Raw genomic sequence first — 18267 nt, forward strand, 5'->3', positions numbered from 1 at the left:
AGGTTAAAATCATTGGTGTTTGCTAGAGGACATGAGAGCTTGGGCTTGGTGTGCTGGGGGGTGAGAGGGTGGTGTCCATACCCAGTGCTTAAAGAGTGTGGAGTTCTCATAAATTTCATGCTTCCTAGTACGGAGATTAAAATGAATTAGCAAGTCTATTTCCAAACTCTTACACAAAAAAAAAAATCTAAAACTTTAGGTCAGCAGAGACATGTTTAACTTCTAGAGGACATGAGAGCTTGGGCTTGGTGTGCTGGGGGGTGAGAGGGTGGTGTCCATACCCAGTGCTTAAAGAGTGTGGAGTTCTCATAAATTTCATGCTTCCTAGTACGGAGATTAAAATGAATTAGCAAGTCTATTTCCAAACTCTTACACAAAAAAAAAAATCTAAAACTTTAGGTCAGCAGAGACATGTTTAACTTCTGGCCATGCCATGGGGACTTCCCATGTATCCATGCAGAACTCATGCCACTGCAGTCTAGCTGCTCTCCTATAAAACATGTAAAAAGTGTAATGTAATACCATGTTTAAGGTCCATGATATCCTTCAATCTGCAAGGTTGTAACTGGTTTAAATGCAGACTGAGAACAGGAGTCTTTATTCCTGCTAAGGTGTTTCCTGCTGTTTCCTTCCCTGTGCAGTCAGTACCACTTAGTGCATTAGAACTAGGCCTGGAGACTGAGGCTGCAGCTGCTGTGAAACAAGAACCAGAGACTGTGTCTGCTCCAGCTTTGTTAAATGTTCGGGTAAGAGCTGCTGCTCCAGGGTTTGGACCTGTGTGTGGGGTGGGTTAGCCTGGGCTGGGCACCAGGTGCACACTGAGCTGCTTTATCACTCCCTCAACTGAACGTGGGCAAAAAAAAATGGGGAAAGGCTCATGGGTTGAGATAAGGACAGAGAGATCAGCAATTTGTCACAGGCAAAGCAGCCTCAACTTGGGGAAATTGACTTACTGCTATTTAACAAGGGAGAAAGGACTGTAAAATGCCACTTGGGTGTTGTCTCTGTTCTCCTTGTACTGAGACTGCAAAAGCTTAGCACACCCATGGGTTGATGTCTTTCCTGTGACAAGGAGGACAAAGCAATATGCTGAAAAACATTCTGAAGTGTCATGTGCGTGTTTATTTTCCCTGCATGAAATTCTGAACATAGGGAAGTGGTCTAAACTCCTCTCTACCCAACCTGTGCCACCTTTTCCAGCTGAGCCCCATAGTCATGGTGGTTGCCCCTGAAATGAGGATGTGAGTGAGGTCTGCAGGGAGGTGGGTGCAGTGCAGCAGGGCTGAAAGGCTGCACATAACACCTTCATCCAAGCTGGGTTCTCTGCCAGTGGTGCAGTTAGTGTGTGTATTGGGAGTTGTCTTCAGCTGAGGGTTCCTGTACTTAGAATCTAGTAGGAACTGAAGTCTCTTGTCATAGACTCATGGAATTCAACCAGGTTGGAAAACACCTCAAAGATCATCAAGTCCAACCCTACTGTGGTCACTAGACCATGGCACTAAGTGAATCCACCACCTCCCTGGGCAGCACATTCCAATGCCTGAGCACTCTCTCCCTAAAAAATCTCTTCCTGATATCCAACCTAACCCTCCCCTGGCAGAGCTTGAGTCTGTGCCCTCTTGTCCTGCTGCTGGTTGCCTGGGAGAAGAGACCAACCCCCACCTGACTCCAACCTCCTGTCAGAAGGAGCTTTACTTGTACTAGTCATGCCTTGTACCTGGGTGATGAAGCCTTCATCCTATTTTCTTATTTCCTTTTCCTTTACCTTACAATAAAATTTAAAAATAACCTAAAACATACTAAGAGACACTTCTTGCTCAGACTGTTGCAGCACAAGATGATTACTCTGGCATCTTCAGCATGTTGTTTGAAGACATTTCTTACTATGAGTCTCTTCTAAAACCTGGTGTCTCTGGTGCTCTAGATAAGTCTGCATGGTTTTTATTGTGTTCTGAAAATCTCCTTGGTTCTTTGTTGCTAGCAACCACCCTCCACCACAACCTTTGTGCTGAACCAAATAAATCAACTTCCAACCTTGGGGACTACAATAGTGATGACAAAAACTACACCTGTCACCACCACGAGACAAACCATCACTGTAGCAAAGATCATCCAGACCAGCACAACCACTCGGCCCTCGGCTGCAGCACCAGCAGTAAGGAATACCTTGAGCACTGCACCCTCCAAGGAGCAGATTCAGCTGAAAGATCTCCTGAAGAATAATAGTCTTAATGAACTCATGAAATTGAAGCCACCTCCTAATATTGCCCAACCAGTAGCGACAGCAGCAAGTGAGTTTTCTGATTTCTTTATGGTTAGTGTTTTAGACAAAGAGTGAAATAATGAAGATCTTTGCCCATGTTGTATTTTCATTGGTAAAATGAAGTGGTTCAGAAAAATCTGATGATTTTTTTCTAACTTTAATAGTGTTATAATTCAGGGTGAAGTAGCACAAAATAACAGACTTCTAAGAAAGTTTAAGCTATTGATTGACTGCAAGGAAGGAGGAAAATTCTTTTAGATTGCTGCTGGAAAATTGGTGAAATTAATTCATGTTACTGAAGCTGATTAACTAATTTCACTGGAGTCTGCTTCAGTTCCTGTTCTGCTGTGTACTTGCTGTGGAACTATAATATAACAGTGCCTGGTTTTGGCATCTTCAGACTAGATCTGTAGCACATGTTGGTGCTGCTGTGATGATGTGTTTCTGTCAAGTGTCTCCTGCAAAGCAAAATCTTCAGTGGAGGCATCAGAGATCTAGTGTTTAATAACTTAACTCCTAAAAACTTGCAGTTTGTTTTCATGTTACTCCTGAAATGTTGTGTTAACTTAAATGCCACAATTATTTTGCTACCACACTCCAAGTCTTAATTCTGTATTTCCTTTCATAGCATTTCCTTGTGTGTTATTTCTGACACGTCAATATAAAGGAAAAGCTGCGTGTGAAATTTTACTGTTTGATTCTTTCAGGTTATTCTGGTTTTGGCATGAGGTTAAGATCAGGCTAGTTCAGTTTGAAGATCTCTTTATTGCTGGTGTTTTTTTTTTTTCTGCAAGGCACACAGCCTTTCTCTAGATTCCTCTGTTTTCATTGTGTCTGAATGAAGCTGTGCTGATGTTCTAGGTGGGGTTGGCATAACCTATTTTTCTGTATGCAGATAGAGTGCAGTAAATGAGCTGTCTGAGAGGACTGAAACAAAAAGAAGAATGTGTCTCCTTGTTCATTGCTTTCTGTTAGGGAGTGGTTGACAAAACAAGTGGAGACACAACTGAAGTTGGGGTGGGCAAAGAGTGAGGAAGAGGAGAGAGAAAAGGTGGTATAGGACTCAGTTATCCCCTCTGTGCTAAGTCAAGGCTCATGAGCACAGAATAGGTGACATCAACACACAGGACCTGTTAGTGGCACAGCTGCAGAAAGTGATTGAATCTGTAGCTTCTACATGAAGTGGAGACATGCAACTTGTTAACTTTATTTCTAGTCTTGTGTTGTTGCATGTCTGGATCTTTCTTCATGTTTATAAAAAGTGTTGACAAATACTCGTAGCAAATTCAAAGACAATTAAGCTCAGGAAACATGATCCTTGCATATAATTCAGGCAGCAGGAGTTCTAGGGTGGAAAATGTTAAAACATTAAATGATGCAACATCTTTGAGGAAAACTGTTCTTTGTGCAAATGAATTAATTGGGTTTTAGGGGCAATTATGCTACATTTATTACATGCATTGCCATGATGGAGCATTGAGAGCTGCTTCCAATGTTTTACACCCATCCTGGTGTAACTTAGTTCTGTACTGAGCCCTATTGCCAGTTACTTCCAAATGTGACTGAGGAGAGGAAAGTTAATAACTGCTCCTCTTAGAGGATCCTGTTCTGGGCTTTAAACAATTGAGTCCAAAGTGTTAACTTTTTGTTTTCCAGAACTAGTTGTAGTTTCTCCTAAGGTGGTAAATGCCACCAGACCAGGTAAGTTCATTTCTGTTTAAACATTGGGATTTCTGGTTTGTATTAAACTTCAGAGGGTCACGAGATGGAGTAGTTGTAAATCCTTTGTGTAGATTTAGTGAAGGTCAGAAATAATTGCTAATCCACACCTGTTGGATGCTCTGGCATTGCATGAGAACTTCCTTCAGCCACAGAAGGATTTAACTCCTTGCTCAGACTTGTTAACTGAAAAAAAGTACTGTGTTCTGGACACATCAGTGTGCTACTAGATGTTTTAAAGTTCTCTCCCAGCATGTTCATTTGAGTGGCCTGTAAAGCTCAGCTTTTCTCTTGTAGCTGATCTCAGCAATGGTGCAGTGAAGAAAGAAGCTTCCACTAAAGAGGTAGCAAGAATATGGATAAATGATATTAAAATGAGAAGTTTTTCACCTACTGTGGTAAGTGATGCAAAGGGTTGATTTGCCAAATGAATGTGTTCCTGGCCACAAGCAGCTGTGACCAGTTTCAGGGGTTACTCCTGTGTGCCTTGGGGCGGGGGGGGAATTGAGTGTATCTGTTTGCTGTGAAGGTCAGTTGCTCCACCAGAGGAAAACTTGGTTAGATGACTAAAACTCACAGCTGTGAAGGGCACACACTTAGTAAATGACAACTTCAGGAAATTACTGCCCTTAACAGAAGCTCTGTGTGTGGGCAGAGAAGGGTGTGTGCTCTGATTAAAGGTGAGAAGCACAGCACTTGCTCTGGGTTAAGGCATTTTTTCTGTAAATATTCCCAGTCACATAACCAGCAGTGAGGAAACTACAAGACTTGTGGACAGTTGGATTGAAGATGTAAATTGAGTATCATTCGACTTTCTAAATGCCATAAAAACACATTCTGATGCTGTAAACACTTGGGTTCTGGCATCTTCACTGCTAGCTAGACTCAGGCTGAAGTTTGGGAAGAACTGTGCTCCTAAGTGACTGAATACCACAGGAATTTTCAGATTACTCTGTTAGACAAAACATTGCTAATTGTGGAAGATGTTTGATTTGTCATCTAACAAGTACTTCACGAATGCTCATGTATTTACATTGATTAAGGTCACAGTAAAGATGTGTAACTGTCAGGTTTCAGAGGGTGTTGGTGTTGTGGTTTAACCCCAGTTAGCAACCTAGAACCACACAGCCACTCTCACACTCCCCCACCAACAGGATAGGGGAGAGAATCAGAAGGATAGAAGCCAGAAAAGCTCATGGGTTGAGATAAAGACAGTTTATTAGACAGAGCTGCACACACAAGCAAACTAAAACAAGGAATTAATTCTCTGCTTCCCATGGGCAGGAGGTGTTCATCACCTCCAGGAGAGCAGGGCCCATCACATGGAACAGTTCCTAGGGGGAAGACAAATGCCATTAATCCAGATGTACTCCCCTTTCTCCTTTTTCCTCCCAATTTATAAACTGGGCATGATGTGCTATGGTATGGAATATCCCTTTGGTCAGGTTGGGTCACCTCTCCCAGCTGTGTCTCCTCCCAGTCTCCCCTGCACCTCCAACTTCCTTTGCCAGTGTGGCAGTATGGGAAGCAGCAAAGACTTTGGCTCTGGGTGAGCTCTGCTCAGCAACAACAAAGACATCTCTGCATGGTCAACCCTGTGCCCTGCACAAATCCCAAACACAGCCCCACACTGGTCACTGGAAAGAGAGTTAACTCCACTTCAGCCCAAACAAGCACAGCTGGATGGAACTGTGACTATTGTAATTGTTCCCGAGAGTTGAGATGTTACATAATGAATGTGAAACTGCAAGACACTTCAGGGAAGTACCTGAAAGTTACAGCTGTTGTGTTTTCAAGGCACTTCTCTTTGGTCTGGTTTTAATATGCCTTAAGAAGAGTTTCTTTTTAGTTCTGCTTATGTGAGTTTGGAATACTTGATCTCCTTGGAAAGGAGAGGAAATTCCTTAACTCTGTGTCTGAAGAGTTGTTCAGTGTAAGAAATGTACATTTCTGTCTGTAGTTTTCTCACTGGCTCTGTCCAGTTCATGTGTTCATTCAAGTGCAAGTTTGTCCTCATTTCCTTTCTCATGTTAATTTCCAGTACAAGGAATATTAACAACATACTGTTTATTTCTCTGTTTCAGAAAGTGCCAGCAGTAAAAGAAGAGGAGGAACCTGAGGAAGAAGATGAGGAAGAAATGGGCCATGCAGAGACTTATGCTGAGTATATGCCAATAAAATGTACGACCTGGTGGTTTATGTCAAAAGGCTGAAATGCCTTGAGAGCTAATTTGTTACTTACTCTTTGGTGATTACTAACACCCAAAACAGATAATTTACTGTCTGAATCAAGTGAAAAGGACCTGAATTTGTTGTGGGGCTTCCTAGGAAGTGTTTCATCTTCTGTAGCACTTAGCTGTGGAAGATACTCTGCATTAAATGTAAGAGGAATTCTTCAGTGTTTTAGCTGTGGAAGATACTCTGAGTATTAAATGTAAGAGGAATTCTTCAGTGTATCTTTGAGCTGTACTTGTTTCACAAATGTGATGGATGAACCAAGATGAGCCTTTTTTTCACCTGTGTAAAGACACCCTGTGTCTCAGCAGAGGAAATTTTATAATGGGATTAAGTGCTCAGTGCTACACTTAAGAATCTAGTTTGAGTCTTTGGTGTGAAATTACCCTAAGCACATTGCTCTTGCATTGTTCCTGGCTGACTACTTAAAACTGCTTCTGGGTGGGGTTTTTTTGTCAAGTGATCTTTTACTGCTGTTAATTGCCATCTCCTTTCTCTTCTTGTTGTAGCCAGGGACAAAAAGCTGTTTCCTTGTTTCCTAAGAACATTGTTGACCTGCTGTAAAAGCAAGGCAAAAAGTGTTGCCAGGAGTTTGTAGCTAAACAGTTAATTTTTATAGTCACTGATGAGATCTGTCACCAATTAGACCATGTCTGTTTGACATTTTTTCTCCTCTTATACTGCTTAAAAATGGCACTATATAAATAGTGAGAGGAATGTTGCTTTTGTGAGTCTGTGTCCTGGGGCTGCCTCTGGCCTTTTGGGAAGACAAAGTTCAGACTGGCTTTTCTCAGACACATCAAGTACACAACTACTTTAATTTTCTGTTAATTTTCTGTAATTTTATGAAAATTGGGAGAAGATAGTGAGAAGAGAAAGTTAGATGACAGTTATAAGTTCAGGTTAATGTGTTCCTTCGCATGTGATGCAGTTTAACTCTTGTCAGACTGCCAATGAAAGATAGTTGTTGAGTTCAGCCCTTGTAAGCAGAGTTGGAATCTGTTTGGGTAAGTATAATAACCAGCAATAGAAGGATAACACCTGTAGCAACAGAAGTCTGTATTATGTTTTCATCTTTTCCTTTCCTCCTTCCTTTTCACCCAGTAAAAATTGGTCTACGCCATCCTGACCCCGTGGTGGAAACCAGCTCGTTATCCAGTGTGACTCCTCCTGATGTGTGGTACCAGACATCAATATCAGAAGAAACAATTGATAGTGGCTGGTTGTCAGCTTTGCAACTTGAAGCAATCACTTATGCAGCCCAGGTATGCCAGCCATCAGTACAGCTTAAGAGCTAGCAGAGAATTCAGGCAGCAGAGCCACTATCTGACAAGCACAGCTCTGTCAGTTTTAGAAGCAGATAAAATAATAAGAGCTTAAAGGTTTGAGTTGCATTAGAAGGTGGCAGGTGAGCTTGAGTTTAGATAAATGTGAGGTAATACACCTAGGGAAGCTTTTTCTAAATCACTTCCACAGTGTGCTGATCTCCAACTGTCTTAAAACTCAAGGAGAATGTTGGGTTTTATTGCTCTGAGATCCCTGAATGGCTGCATTAGCAGCAGCCTGGAAAGCCAACACTGCTTGGCATGGTTGGGAAGAGATGGAGAACAAGACTGGGTGTTTTGCTGCTGAATTAAACTTCAGTGTGCCCATGTCAGATCCGTGTGCAGTGCCCTGTGTTGGGGAGGAAGGTAGTGAAGTCAGAGGACATTTAAAATGGGCACAGGATGGGAAAAAGTTGCCTCATGAAAAGAGACTAACATGGCTGAGACACCTGGGGCTGGAGAGGAGGAAAATGAATGGGACTGAAATCAAGGTTTGCATAATGAAGTGAGTGATAACCCACACGACCAAGTTGAAATCAAGGTTTGCATAATGAAGAAGTGAGTGATAACCCACACGACCAAGAACAAAGCAGAACCTGGTGAAGCTGATAGGATATGGGTTTAAAATGATGGAAGAACACTATTGCACAGGCTGTGGAGGTAATGGGGCTTGCTGCTGCAGGAGGCTGTGGAGGTGCATATCAGTGGGTTAGGAAAAGGCACTGAAAGCATTGGATATGCACAGCAGTTCTGGGTGCTGAGGGAAGGAAGGGGAGAATGGAGCATACAGCAGTTAAGCTCATATGCTCTCCCTAAATCCCTTCTTCCTGCTGCCAGGAGTTTGCTTGGCCCACTGCTCTCCTGCAATAGGATGTTTCTTATGTTTGCTCATTTCTGACAATCCACAGTGATGTGTTCTGGAGAATGGGTACAAGTTTTTTGTTCTTTCTCCTACAGCAACATGAAACATTCCTGCCCAATGGAGACAGAGCTGGATTCTTGATAGGTGATGGTGCTGGTGTAGGAAAAGGAAGGACCATAGCTGGAATAATCTATGAAAATTACTTGTTAGGCAGAAAAAGAGCAGTCTGGTAAGTGTGTCAGGATTTGTTAGAGCAGACACTCTAGTGACTGTATGACTTAAACTCAGGGTCATCTGTCCTCTGACAAATGTTCTACCAACTCCTTGTGGAGCTGCTGCTGCAACTTACAGAACATGCTTTGTTTTCTGTCTTCAGGTTTAGCGTGTCAAATGATCTGAAATACGATGCTGAAAGAGATTTGAGAGATATTGGAGCAAAAAACATATTGGTTCATTCATTAAACAAGGTGTGGAAACTTTTTACTATGTACAGTTGAGGCAATCCTTTAGGTACGCTTGTGTGACGAGTTGTGCATGTTGACTGTGTTAAGAGCAAGAATGTATTAATTTCAGCAACTTTGCTGTCTAGATCTTGTTTGACAGACCTTAATCTCCTGAAGAACCACACAGAGCTTTGAGTTAATCATGTACATAGGCCCCTTGTTGGATTAAGTCTTAGCATGTGCTTTTTTCCCCCCCTTTAAATTACTCTTCAAACCACTCCTGACACTACTAATAGAAGTTGAAATACTCTTTAAAACTTTAAGGCTTTGTAGCATTTGAATTTTTCCTTACTATCTCTCAGTGCACATTCTAAGTCCTACATTTTGTGTCTAATACTTGAATAATAGACTTGCTCAGTGGTTTATTAAAGCAGCAGTAGTGTGTGCAGTTATTTTTGGGGACTCTGCTCAGGATTAGCCACTCAAATTGTGAAATGTGATTTCTGGTTGAATTCACTCAAAGATTTGTTGAAGTTAGTGTTCTTGCTTTGTGATTTCTTAGTTTCTAAAAGACAGCAAAGCTTTAGAAATCCTCATTTGTGATAGCAGCTGTGAATACTCTTGAGGTATTGGCTGTAAAGGGATACATGGCAAGTAAAATCTCAGTTGTGTTTAAATTAAACCATGGAGCCAAAAAATGTGGGTTTTAGGCTTTTTGAAGCCTCAGATCTAGTCTTGAAGTGCAAGGTCCTATAACCCCTTAAGCACATTGCTGTGTGCCAGCTGTGCCCTGAGCACCATGCAGGGATACAGGTGGTTCAGTGCTCACACCTTGGAGGGAGGACCACCAGCATCCCTTAACCTTGGGGCAGTTGTGTTTGAGGAGAGATCTCTCTGGATTAATTTCTATCCTTTCTCTTTTTGTTGCAGTTCAAGTATGGGAAAATTTCCTCCAAACATAATGGAAGTGTGAAGAAAGGAGTTATCTTTGCTACCTATTCTTCTCTTATTGGGGAAAGTCAATCTGGTGGTAAATACAAAACCAGATTAAAGCAGCTGCTTCACTGGTGTGGTGAAGACTTTGATGGAGTTGTATCCTTTATCTGGATATTTGGATAACCAAATGGCTATTTAAACTGAGATCTCTCAAGAAAATGTTGTATTTTTAGGTGTTGTTCTCTGTGATGCCAATCAATCGTGTGAATGCTCTGACATAAGCCTTGAAGTTGCAGAAAGTTGTGCCAAATGTGTTGCCATCACAGTGTTGCAACACAGCTATGGTATAAAATTGAAGCTTCTGCTTCTTCTGTATCAAACCCATGAAATGAAAATGTTATCTTTAAGAACATGAAGTTCACACTGATATTTCTTACAGTGAATTATTTAAGTACATGCTTTGAGCATCACCAGCATTTTCCACCACAAATGTTGGCAGTTGTGCTCTCAGATACTTACTAGCTAAATATTTTCCCAAGGTTTTTAGTGAAAAATGACTAGTGTCTTGGAGTTTACAATTTCCTGCTGCCACCTGTTGTAATTAGCAGATTTTCTTGCCTTCTGTTTTAGCTCCTCAGTCTAAAAATAAGTGGGACAAACTTTTGCCTTAATTACTGTCCAGATTGTATTTGATGAGTGTCATAAAGCAAAGAATCTGTGTCCTGTTGGTTCATCAAAACCAACAAAAACAGGTCTGGCTGTATTGGAACTTCAGAACAAACTTCCCAAAGCCAGAGTTGTTTATGCTAGTGCCACAGGTATGTACTGCTTGGTTTGCTTGAAATGTCTCTGTGTGTTGTTCCTGGCACTGGTACAGGACTCTGCTCTTCTCCTTAGGTGCATCTGAGCCAAGAAACATGGCATACATGAACCGACTTGGAATATGGGGTGAAGGAACTCCCTTTAGGGAATTCAGTGATTTTATTCAGGCTGTTGAAAGAAGGTAAGATTGCAAAGACCTACAGCAAGATGGGATGGACTGTGCTCTTCAGATCCTTGTCTTTACTCACTCACAGTGCTCTGCAAACTTGTCCTGCCACACCAAGAACTTCCTGTCTCTGACTGAAAAACGCAATTTATGTTAGGGGGTGAAAAATAGGACCTTTTTCCCTGTTCACAGAAAATTTGGAGAGCTCTAGGAGCTTGTTGGGAAAAGAGATCTCTTAAATGTGGGTGTTAGGACAGGAAGAGACTGTTATTCACATGAAAACATCCTGAGTGTGCTCAGTGTGGTTGATGGCTCACTGTTTGCAAAGGCCTCTAGTGTTTATGCATTCAGCTTAGGCAGTGTAACAGGAGGAAATCTTGTCCTGTGCTTTCTGGTGTAAGATCCCAGTTCAGGACAATGCTGCTGCTGCTGCAAGGCACTTTGTGTTTCAGAATGTGTTAACAAAAATAAGAGTAAAAGGTCAGAAAACATCATTGCTACACTCTTGGGTAGGGGAGCACCGTAACAGAATATGTTTTGCCTACTTAAAAAGAATTTTGAACACTCCAGAATGCCACAGTAGGGCTTAGGATGCATCTTGTTTACCATCCACATGATGCATGACTTTTCTATGCTGTGCCAGTGTCCTGTCACCTCATTACTGAGTATTTATCAAATGAGCAGTAATGAAATTACAGGCCCAAGCTTTGCAGGTGACTTCTGTCCTCTCAAGGGATTGCTGAAGGTGTGTTACTGTTGAAGAGAAGTGAAGTTAGCTAGTAATTAAATCATTTTCATACCAGCATAAATCTAAACAGCTTAGTACAGTTTGTGTTAATGATTTTAAATCTTCAGTGGAGTTTATAAAATTAAAGTGCAAGATGTTATATGATAGAATCACAGAAACAATTGGGCTGGAAAAGACCTCAAAGATCATAGAGCCCAACCCTACCATGGTTACTAGACCATGGCACTAAGTGCCACATCCAGTCTCAGCTTGAAAACCTCCAGGGGTGGTGAATCCACCACCTCCCTGGGCAGCACATTCCAATGTCTGATCACTCTCTCCATAAAAAAATCTCTTCCTAATATCCAACCTAACCCTCCCCTGGCAGAGCTTGAGTCTGTGCCCTCTTGTCCTGCTGCTGGTTGCCTGGGAGCAGAGACCAACCCCCACCTGACTCCAACCTCCTGTCAGGGAGTTGCAGAGGGTGAGAAGGTCTCCCCTGAGCCTCCTCTTCTCCAGGCTGAACACCCCCAGCTCCCTCAGCCTCTCCTAGATTGTTTGGGAATAAACTGAGTGCTTTACCTCTTGGGATACACCTCATACTCACAAGGCAAGGATGTAGATTTATATAAAGGCTAAATTCCAAGACCCTCTGACTGGATGTGTATAACAACACAGAACTAATGGTATTGAAAACAAATTCCTTCCCTTTTGTAAGCATTTCTTCTGAAGCTCTTGAGGTTGTGGGTTTGGGGGTTGCATTTTTTTACCAAATCCTTGTTCTTGAAAATTCTAATATGGACTTAATTTGTTCCTTTATTTTAGGGGTGTTGGTGCCATGGAAATAGTTGCTATGGATATGAAGCTGAGAGGAATGTACATAGCAAGGCAGTTGAGTTTTTCAGGTGTAACTTTCAAAATTGATGAAGTTCTGCTTTCACAGGAGTATGTGAAAATGTACAATAAATCTGTGAAACTGGTGAGTACCTTTTTTTAATTTACTTGCTGTATTGAGATGTTGAAGTTGGTCACAACTTGAATGCTCCTGAAATATCCTGTTGAGAAGGGAACCACATCATCTTGTCTCATCTTGGTGTAAAGATTTCTCCATTTAAGACTTGACAAAAGACAACTCTTGTTCTGAATCATAAAAGGTGCAGTTTTGGGTGCATCTCCCAGTACCTGCCAAATCCACTGATTTTTAGCAGTACTTTCAGAGACTTTAGTCACTGTTGCCCAAGATAAAGCTAGAACTGTTGGTCCTGTTTGTGTGGCTCCACTGATCCCTGGTCAGGCAGGCAAAGATAGTGGAGTTTTTCTGTTCTTGGGATAGTGTTTAGTTCTTAATTGTGGGCAGTGCTGTCTGTTCTTAACCTGAATGAATTCAGGGAGAATCTAGAGAATTAGAACAAAGTTTTTAATGTAAGGGTGGTGAGACACTGTCCCAGGTTGCCCAGGGAGGCTGTGGCTGCCCCAACCCTGGCAATGTTCATTCCAGGTTGGATGAGCCTTGAGCAACCTGCTCTGGTGGGAGGTGTCCCCAACCTGACCTAGTGAGGAGGTGTCCCTGCCCAGGGCAGGGGGTTGGAGCTGGATGATCTGTAAGGTCCATTCCATTCCAACCCCTCTCTGATTCTATTCTATGATATGTCTGTTTGCACTGGTAGGAATGTAAACATATTTGCTTTTTATTGTGAGTCATTGTCTTCAATTTACTGACCTATAACTGGTTTTCATTCTGTGAGCTTTGCTGTGTATTGAGCTTCCTCAGCATGCATACTGTAATCTTAAACTCTGCATTTCTTTAGATTCTAAACAGTGTGTCTCTGAACCTTGAAATCTATGATATGTCTGTTTGCACTGGTAGGAATGTAAACATATTTGCTTTTTATTGTGAGTCATTGTCTTCAATTTACTGACCTATAACTGGTTTTCATTCTGTGAGCTTTGCTGTGTATTGAGCTTCCTCAGCATGCATACTGTAATCTTAAACTCTGCATTTCTTTAGATTCTAAACAGTGTGTCTCTGAACCTTGAAACATGACATGTAAAGCAAGTAACATTTTCTCCTGCAGTGGGTCAGTGCTCGAGAGAGGTTCCAGCAAGCAGCTGATCTCATCGACGCAGAGCAGAGGATGAAGAAGTCCATGTGGGGTCAGTTCTGGTCAGCTCACCAGAGGTTTTTCAAGTACCTCTGCATAGCCTCCAAGGTGAAGAGGGTGGTGCAGCTAGCTCGAGAGGAAATCAAGAATGGCAAAGTAAGTTGATCAAGATGTATTTTTTAATACTTCTCTTCAAGTTAGTAGATAATTGTATGTAACACAAATATTTTCAGCCATGGTAGTAGCATGTTCTGTACTTGATGGTGTTGAAAGTATTTAATGAGCAGAAATTCAGGCAAAACAAACTTGCAGATCAGTGTTAGTGACAATGTCTGGTGTTCATTTGCCCCTCAGTGTGTGGTCATTGGCCTGCAGTCCACAGGGGAAGCAAGAACATTAGAAGCTTTGGAGGAAGGTGGTGGTGAACTGAACGACTTTGTTTCTACAGCAAAGTAAGACTGAAGTTTTAGAACTGTTCTTTACAAAACTAACCTTCATCCAGCTTAGTGTGTGGAGTCATTTGTCCCTTTATGTGTCAAACTTGCAACAGTGCACAGAAAGTTGAGAATCCCTTAGCACCAGTGTTGTTTGCTGAAGCTGCTTGTGCCTAAAATCTGACACTGTGGCTCAGGTGAATCACTGGTTAGTTCCTAGTTGTCCTGGCATTCCAAAATTATATCAGGTGTGTACAGCTCACACTGTTCTGCTGAAACTGAGAGGAGAGGGAGACCTGCCAGGTGTGTACTGCATTTACACCAGAGCAAGTTACAGCCATGACTTCCCTCTTGGATCAGATGAGCCAGACCTCATCCCGAGGCACCCTTGCTGGAGGTCTAATAAATTAATCTGTTCCTTACACTGATCAAGAAAAAAAATAGCAGTAACAATACCATTCCCTACCCAAATTTAACAAGTTAGAAGTAACAGTGCTGTAAAGTTGTCTCCTGCTTTTAAGGTGACACAGTAGTGCAGGTGATAAAACACAGTGCCCATGTGTACTCACTAGGAATCACTCTGCAGACAAGTCAGGCTGTTAAAATGTCTCAGGTTTGTGCTTTAAATAAATGCAAATTCCACTGAAGAAGTAATTTTTTCTTTTTCTTTTTTTCTTTCAACAGAGGAGTATTCCAGTCTCTGATTGAAAAGCACTTTCCAGCTCCCGACAGGAAGAAGCTGTTTAGCTTGTTGGGAATTGACTTGACTGCTCAAAGTAATAACAACTCACCCCGAGACAGTCCTTGCAAGGAGAACAAAGTGAAGAAAAGAAAAGGTAATACTGAAGTTCTTACACTAATCCCATAGTGAAAATTGCAACTTCAGAGCTGCCTGAGAGGGAACTTTGGGAAAAATACAGGAATTTCTCTACAGTTAATCATGAAAGATGATGTGTTGCAGGTCTCTAAGACTTATCTTGGAGATCTTCATTAAGGTATTTTAAAACTGCTGCTGAAGCAATATATCCTGTAGCTTTTGGTTGTATCTCCCTTCCCAAACTTATCCTCTCACCCTAAAGTAGTTGATCACAAACTTGGGAGGGAGATCTAGCTTAAAACTCAGATACTTTTCAACAGTTCTGGTCTTAGAAGTTGAATGTTTTTCTAGTTTGTATGCAGCAGTGGTAAAACAAACCTCGAAGTATAAACTACAAGGTTTTAAACTAACTTTTTTCTTCTGGGGTGATGGAATTAGGTGAAGAAATAAGCAGAGAAGCCAAAAAAGCTCGTAAAACAGGTGGCCTTGCAGGGAGCAGCTCTGATGAGAGTGAAAGTGAGTCTGACGCTTCAGACAATGAAGAAAGTGACAACGAGAGCTCCAAATTTTTGAGTTCTGGAGATGATGATGACTTCAACCCCTTCAGAGACGAATCCAGTGAGGATGATGAAGATGGTAAGGCAGTTTGTTTCATCAGATACTAAGCAGAAAGGCTTTCCTCAGTCTTTCAGTGAGCCACAAATAAGTGTTTGCTAAGCATGTGGTTGAGTTCCAATGAGACTGGAATTCGTAGTAGAATGTAAATCTTGTTTAAGTAGATTTTACACACTGGAGTTCAGACTTCTGTAAGTCACTTCTGGCTGTGAGAAAGTATTTCCCTCAAAGGGAAGAATGGCTGTGCAATGAATGTTTGCAACTTGTGTTTACATCCAGATCCGTGGTTGATTAGAAAAGAGCATAAAAAGAATAAAGACAAGAAAAAGAAGAAAAGTATAGACCCAGATTCTATTCAAAGTGCCTTACTAGCCTCTGGCCTGGGATCCAAGAGACCCACCTGCTTCACTTCCACTGTTGGTACCACCACGTCCAGCACCAACACGTCCGGTAGGAACGAGTTCCTTTGATGTTGGTTCACTTTCTTAGCAGTTAGGCAATAAAATTCTAAATCTCAACGAGTCTCTCTTAAATTCCAGCAAACAGTAACACAAACAGCAGCTTTGTAACGAGTCAGGATGCTGTTGAAAGGGCTCAACAGATGAAAAAGGAACTGCTGGATAAACTGGAAAAGCTGGCTGAGGATCTTCCACCTAACACACTGGATGAGCTTATAGATGAACTGGGTGGGCCTGAAAACGTTGCAGAGGTATGTGGTGGCTGCCCCCACCCTGGTGGTGTTCAAGGCCAGGCTGGATGAGCCTTGAGCAACCTGATCTAGTGAGGAGGTGTCCCTGCCCAGGGCAGGGGGTTGGGATTGGATGATCTGTAAGGTCCATTCCAACCCTTAAATTCTATGATTCCTTGAGTTACCTCTAAATAGGTGTTCCCATATGGCACATTATGTCATCAGCTAAAACACAAACCAGGTTCTCTAATGTAATTTTGCACTTGGAGTGAATTAGTGTCTCTATTTTAGGGTTGATACATGAATAAATAGCAACTTTGCTTGAAGGTTTTGGGTTTGGTATTGCCACAATGAGCTTTGTGTTCCCTTTCCAAGATGACAGGCCGCAAAGGGAGAGTTGTGAGCAACGATGATGGCAGCATATCTTATGAGTCAAGGTCTGAACTCGATGTGCCTGTTGAAATCCTGAACATCACAGAAAAGCAGAGGTTCATGGATGGAGATAAGGTAATTCTTAGGGATACTGTAGAAAAACCTGCCAGGTGCTGCAGTACCACTAAGCTATTCAAGTTGTGGCTCTGCCATTACCCCACAGTGACTTGTAGGTGCTATAACTACTCATTACTAAGCATTTTCTGTTCACTGCAGTGTGTTGAGTCGTGCAGTGTGCCTGAAAGGTCAGGCTGGGTTTTGGGTGAGCTCAGAGGGTGTGCTTGAGGTGTGCATCCACGTGCCAAACCACAAGCTGTCACCTTGCAGCTGCTCTTGCAGCACAACACATGTTTAAAAGGCAGATTTGTGATTCATTGGTCTGGATTACTGTGTACTTCGCTTTCCAAGAGGAAACAAATTGGGAAATGGGGAAAACTACTGGCTTGGTAGGAAAAAAACTTGCAGTGAGGAATGAAAGGAAAAGATGGAGGTTATTAACTTTAGCAAGGATTGAGAAGTAATGCTTGGAAGAGTGGTGGCTTTGTCCTCTCTAAAAGAGGAATAATGACTGGAATAATGGTAGAATTGAAGCTGATGAAAGAAGAGGGAATAAAACCCTCCCAGTGGTTCACTTGGACCCTGCTGCCACAAGAGGGCAAATGGAGTAAACGTGGCTGTGCTGGAACTTGTGTGGTCTGGTCTGGTGCTACACTTGAGGGCAAAGACTTGAGTTCCTGTAAGTGACTTGAGCACAGTCCAAACATTTACATTCTTTGAAGGCAAATGCATTCAGGCACTAGAGTGGACAGATCCTTTGCCTTATACAGCATGAGCAGCAAAGTTTTGTCTTCCCTGTTGCTGTTGGAGCAGCAAGTGTCCCTGTGTCCCTCCCCTTGCCTTTGTGAAGTGCAGGCCAGTGTCAGACCCTGCCCCCTGGAATGGCAGGGCTGCAGCATGTACTGCCTGCCTTGGTTTGCACAGGGAGGTGGTGTTGAAAAGTAAAGGAAAACCCACTCCTTTCACTCAGAAAAGTTCGTTAGCCTTTCTACCTCTGATAAGAGAACCACACCTGTTCTCCCCTCCTCCTCCTTGGGATGGGAAGGCCAAATACCAGTGAAACCATTCCAGAGCTCTGTGTGGTAATAGCTGTAAAAGGAGAGCTTTCTTAGAAGCTGAAAACTGAAGTTTGATCGTGGGTTTATTGTGAGCTAACAACTCTCTTCTCTCAACCAAAGAACATTGCCATCATCTCGGAGGCTGCCAGCTCTGGTATCTCATTGCAAGCAGATCGCAGAGCCAAGAACCAGAGGAGGAGAGTCCACATGACTCTGGAGCTGCCATGGAGTGCAGATAGAGCAATACAGCAGTTTGGTACAGAACTCTTTTTGTGTCTTTCCCCTACCAAACTTAGCACTACTAACTGAATTTACTGCTAACTCAAGGGAAATCAGATTGACTAAACTTCTTGAGGACCCTTCCAACCTCCTTTAACCCATGAACATAATCAGCTTTATCTATAGTCATAGCTAATTGTCTTGAAAGTTCTGAAAGAAGCCTCCCAAACAAACCTGTGCTGCAGTCTGGGGTTTTGTCCATGGATCAAGTGACTTTGAATGTTACCATAACTGTAGAGCATGTGTGTGCTGCCTTCTGCTGGCTCTGTAACAGCACAAACTACTGT

The 18267-nt window shown here is 42.3% G+C and overlaps 1 protein-coding gene across 1 annotated transcript in view; it reads left to right on the plus strand.

Annotated features, from left to right (window-relative positions):
• SBNO1 (strawberry notch homolog 1 (Drosophila)) overlaps nt 1–18267 on the plus strand; it is a 25532-nt gene that overhangs the window by 137 nt on the left and 7128 nt on the right. The window contains exons 2-20 of the mRNA XM_009071923.1: nt 612–746; nt 1982–2291; nt 4280–4380; nt 6067–6163; nt 7322–7482; nt 8500–8633; nt 8781–8871; nt 9778–9939; nt 10466–10601; nt 10681–10786; nt 12324–12477; nt 13574–13756; nt 13955–14052; nt 14719–14870; nt 15290–15487; nt 15746–15916; nt 16006–16175; nt 16530–16661; nt 17822–17957. Coding sequence (XP_009070171.1) covers nt 612–746; nt 1982–2291; nt 4280–4380; nt 6067–6163; nt 7322–7482; nt 8500–8633; nt 8781–8871; nt 9778–9939; nt 10466–10601; nt 10681–10786; nt 12324–12477; nt 13574–13756; nt 13955–14052; nt 14719–14870; nt 15290–15487; nt 15746–15916; nt 16006–16175; nt 16530–16661; nt 17822–17957 — 2827 coding nt within the window. The remainder of the gene's footprint in view (nt 1–611; nt 747–1981; nt 2292–4279; nt 4381–6066; nt 6164–7321; nt 7483–8499; nt 8634–8780; nt 8872–9777; nt 9940–10465; nt 10602–10680; nt 10787–12323; nt 12478–13573; nt 13757–13954; nt 14053–14718; nt 14871–15289; nt 15488–15745; nt 15917–16005; nt 16176–16529; nt 16662–17821; nt 17958–18267) is intronic.

Source organism: Acanthisitta chloris, unplaced genomic scaffold, assembly GCF_000695815.1.
Source record: "Acanthisitta chloris isolate BGI_N310 unplaced genomic scaffold, ASM69581v1 scaffold26033, whole genome shotgun sequence".
Classification (NCBI taxonomy): Eukaryota; Metazoa; Chordata; class Aves; order Passeriformes; family Acanthisittidae; genus Acanthisitta; species Acanthisitta chloris.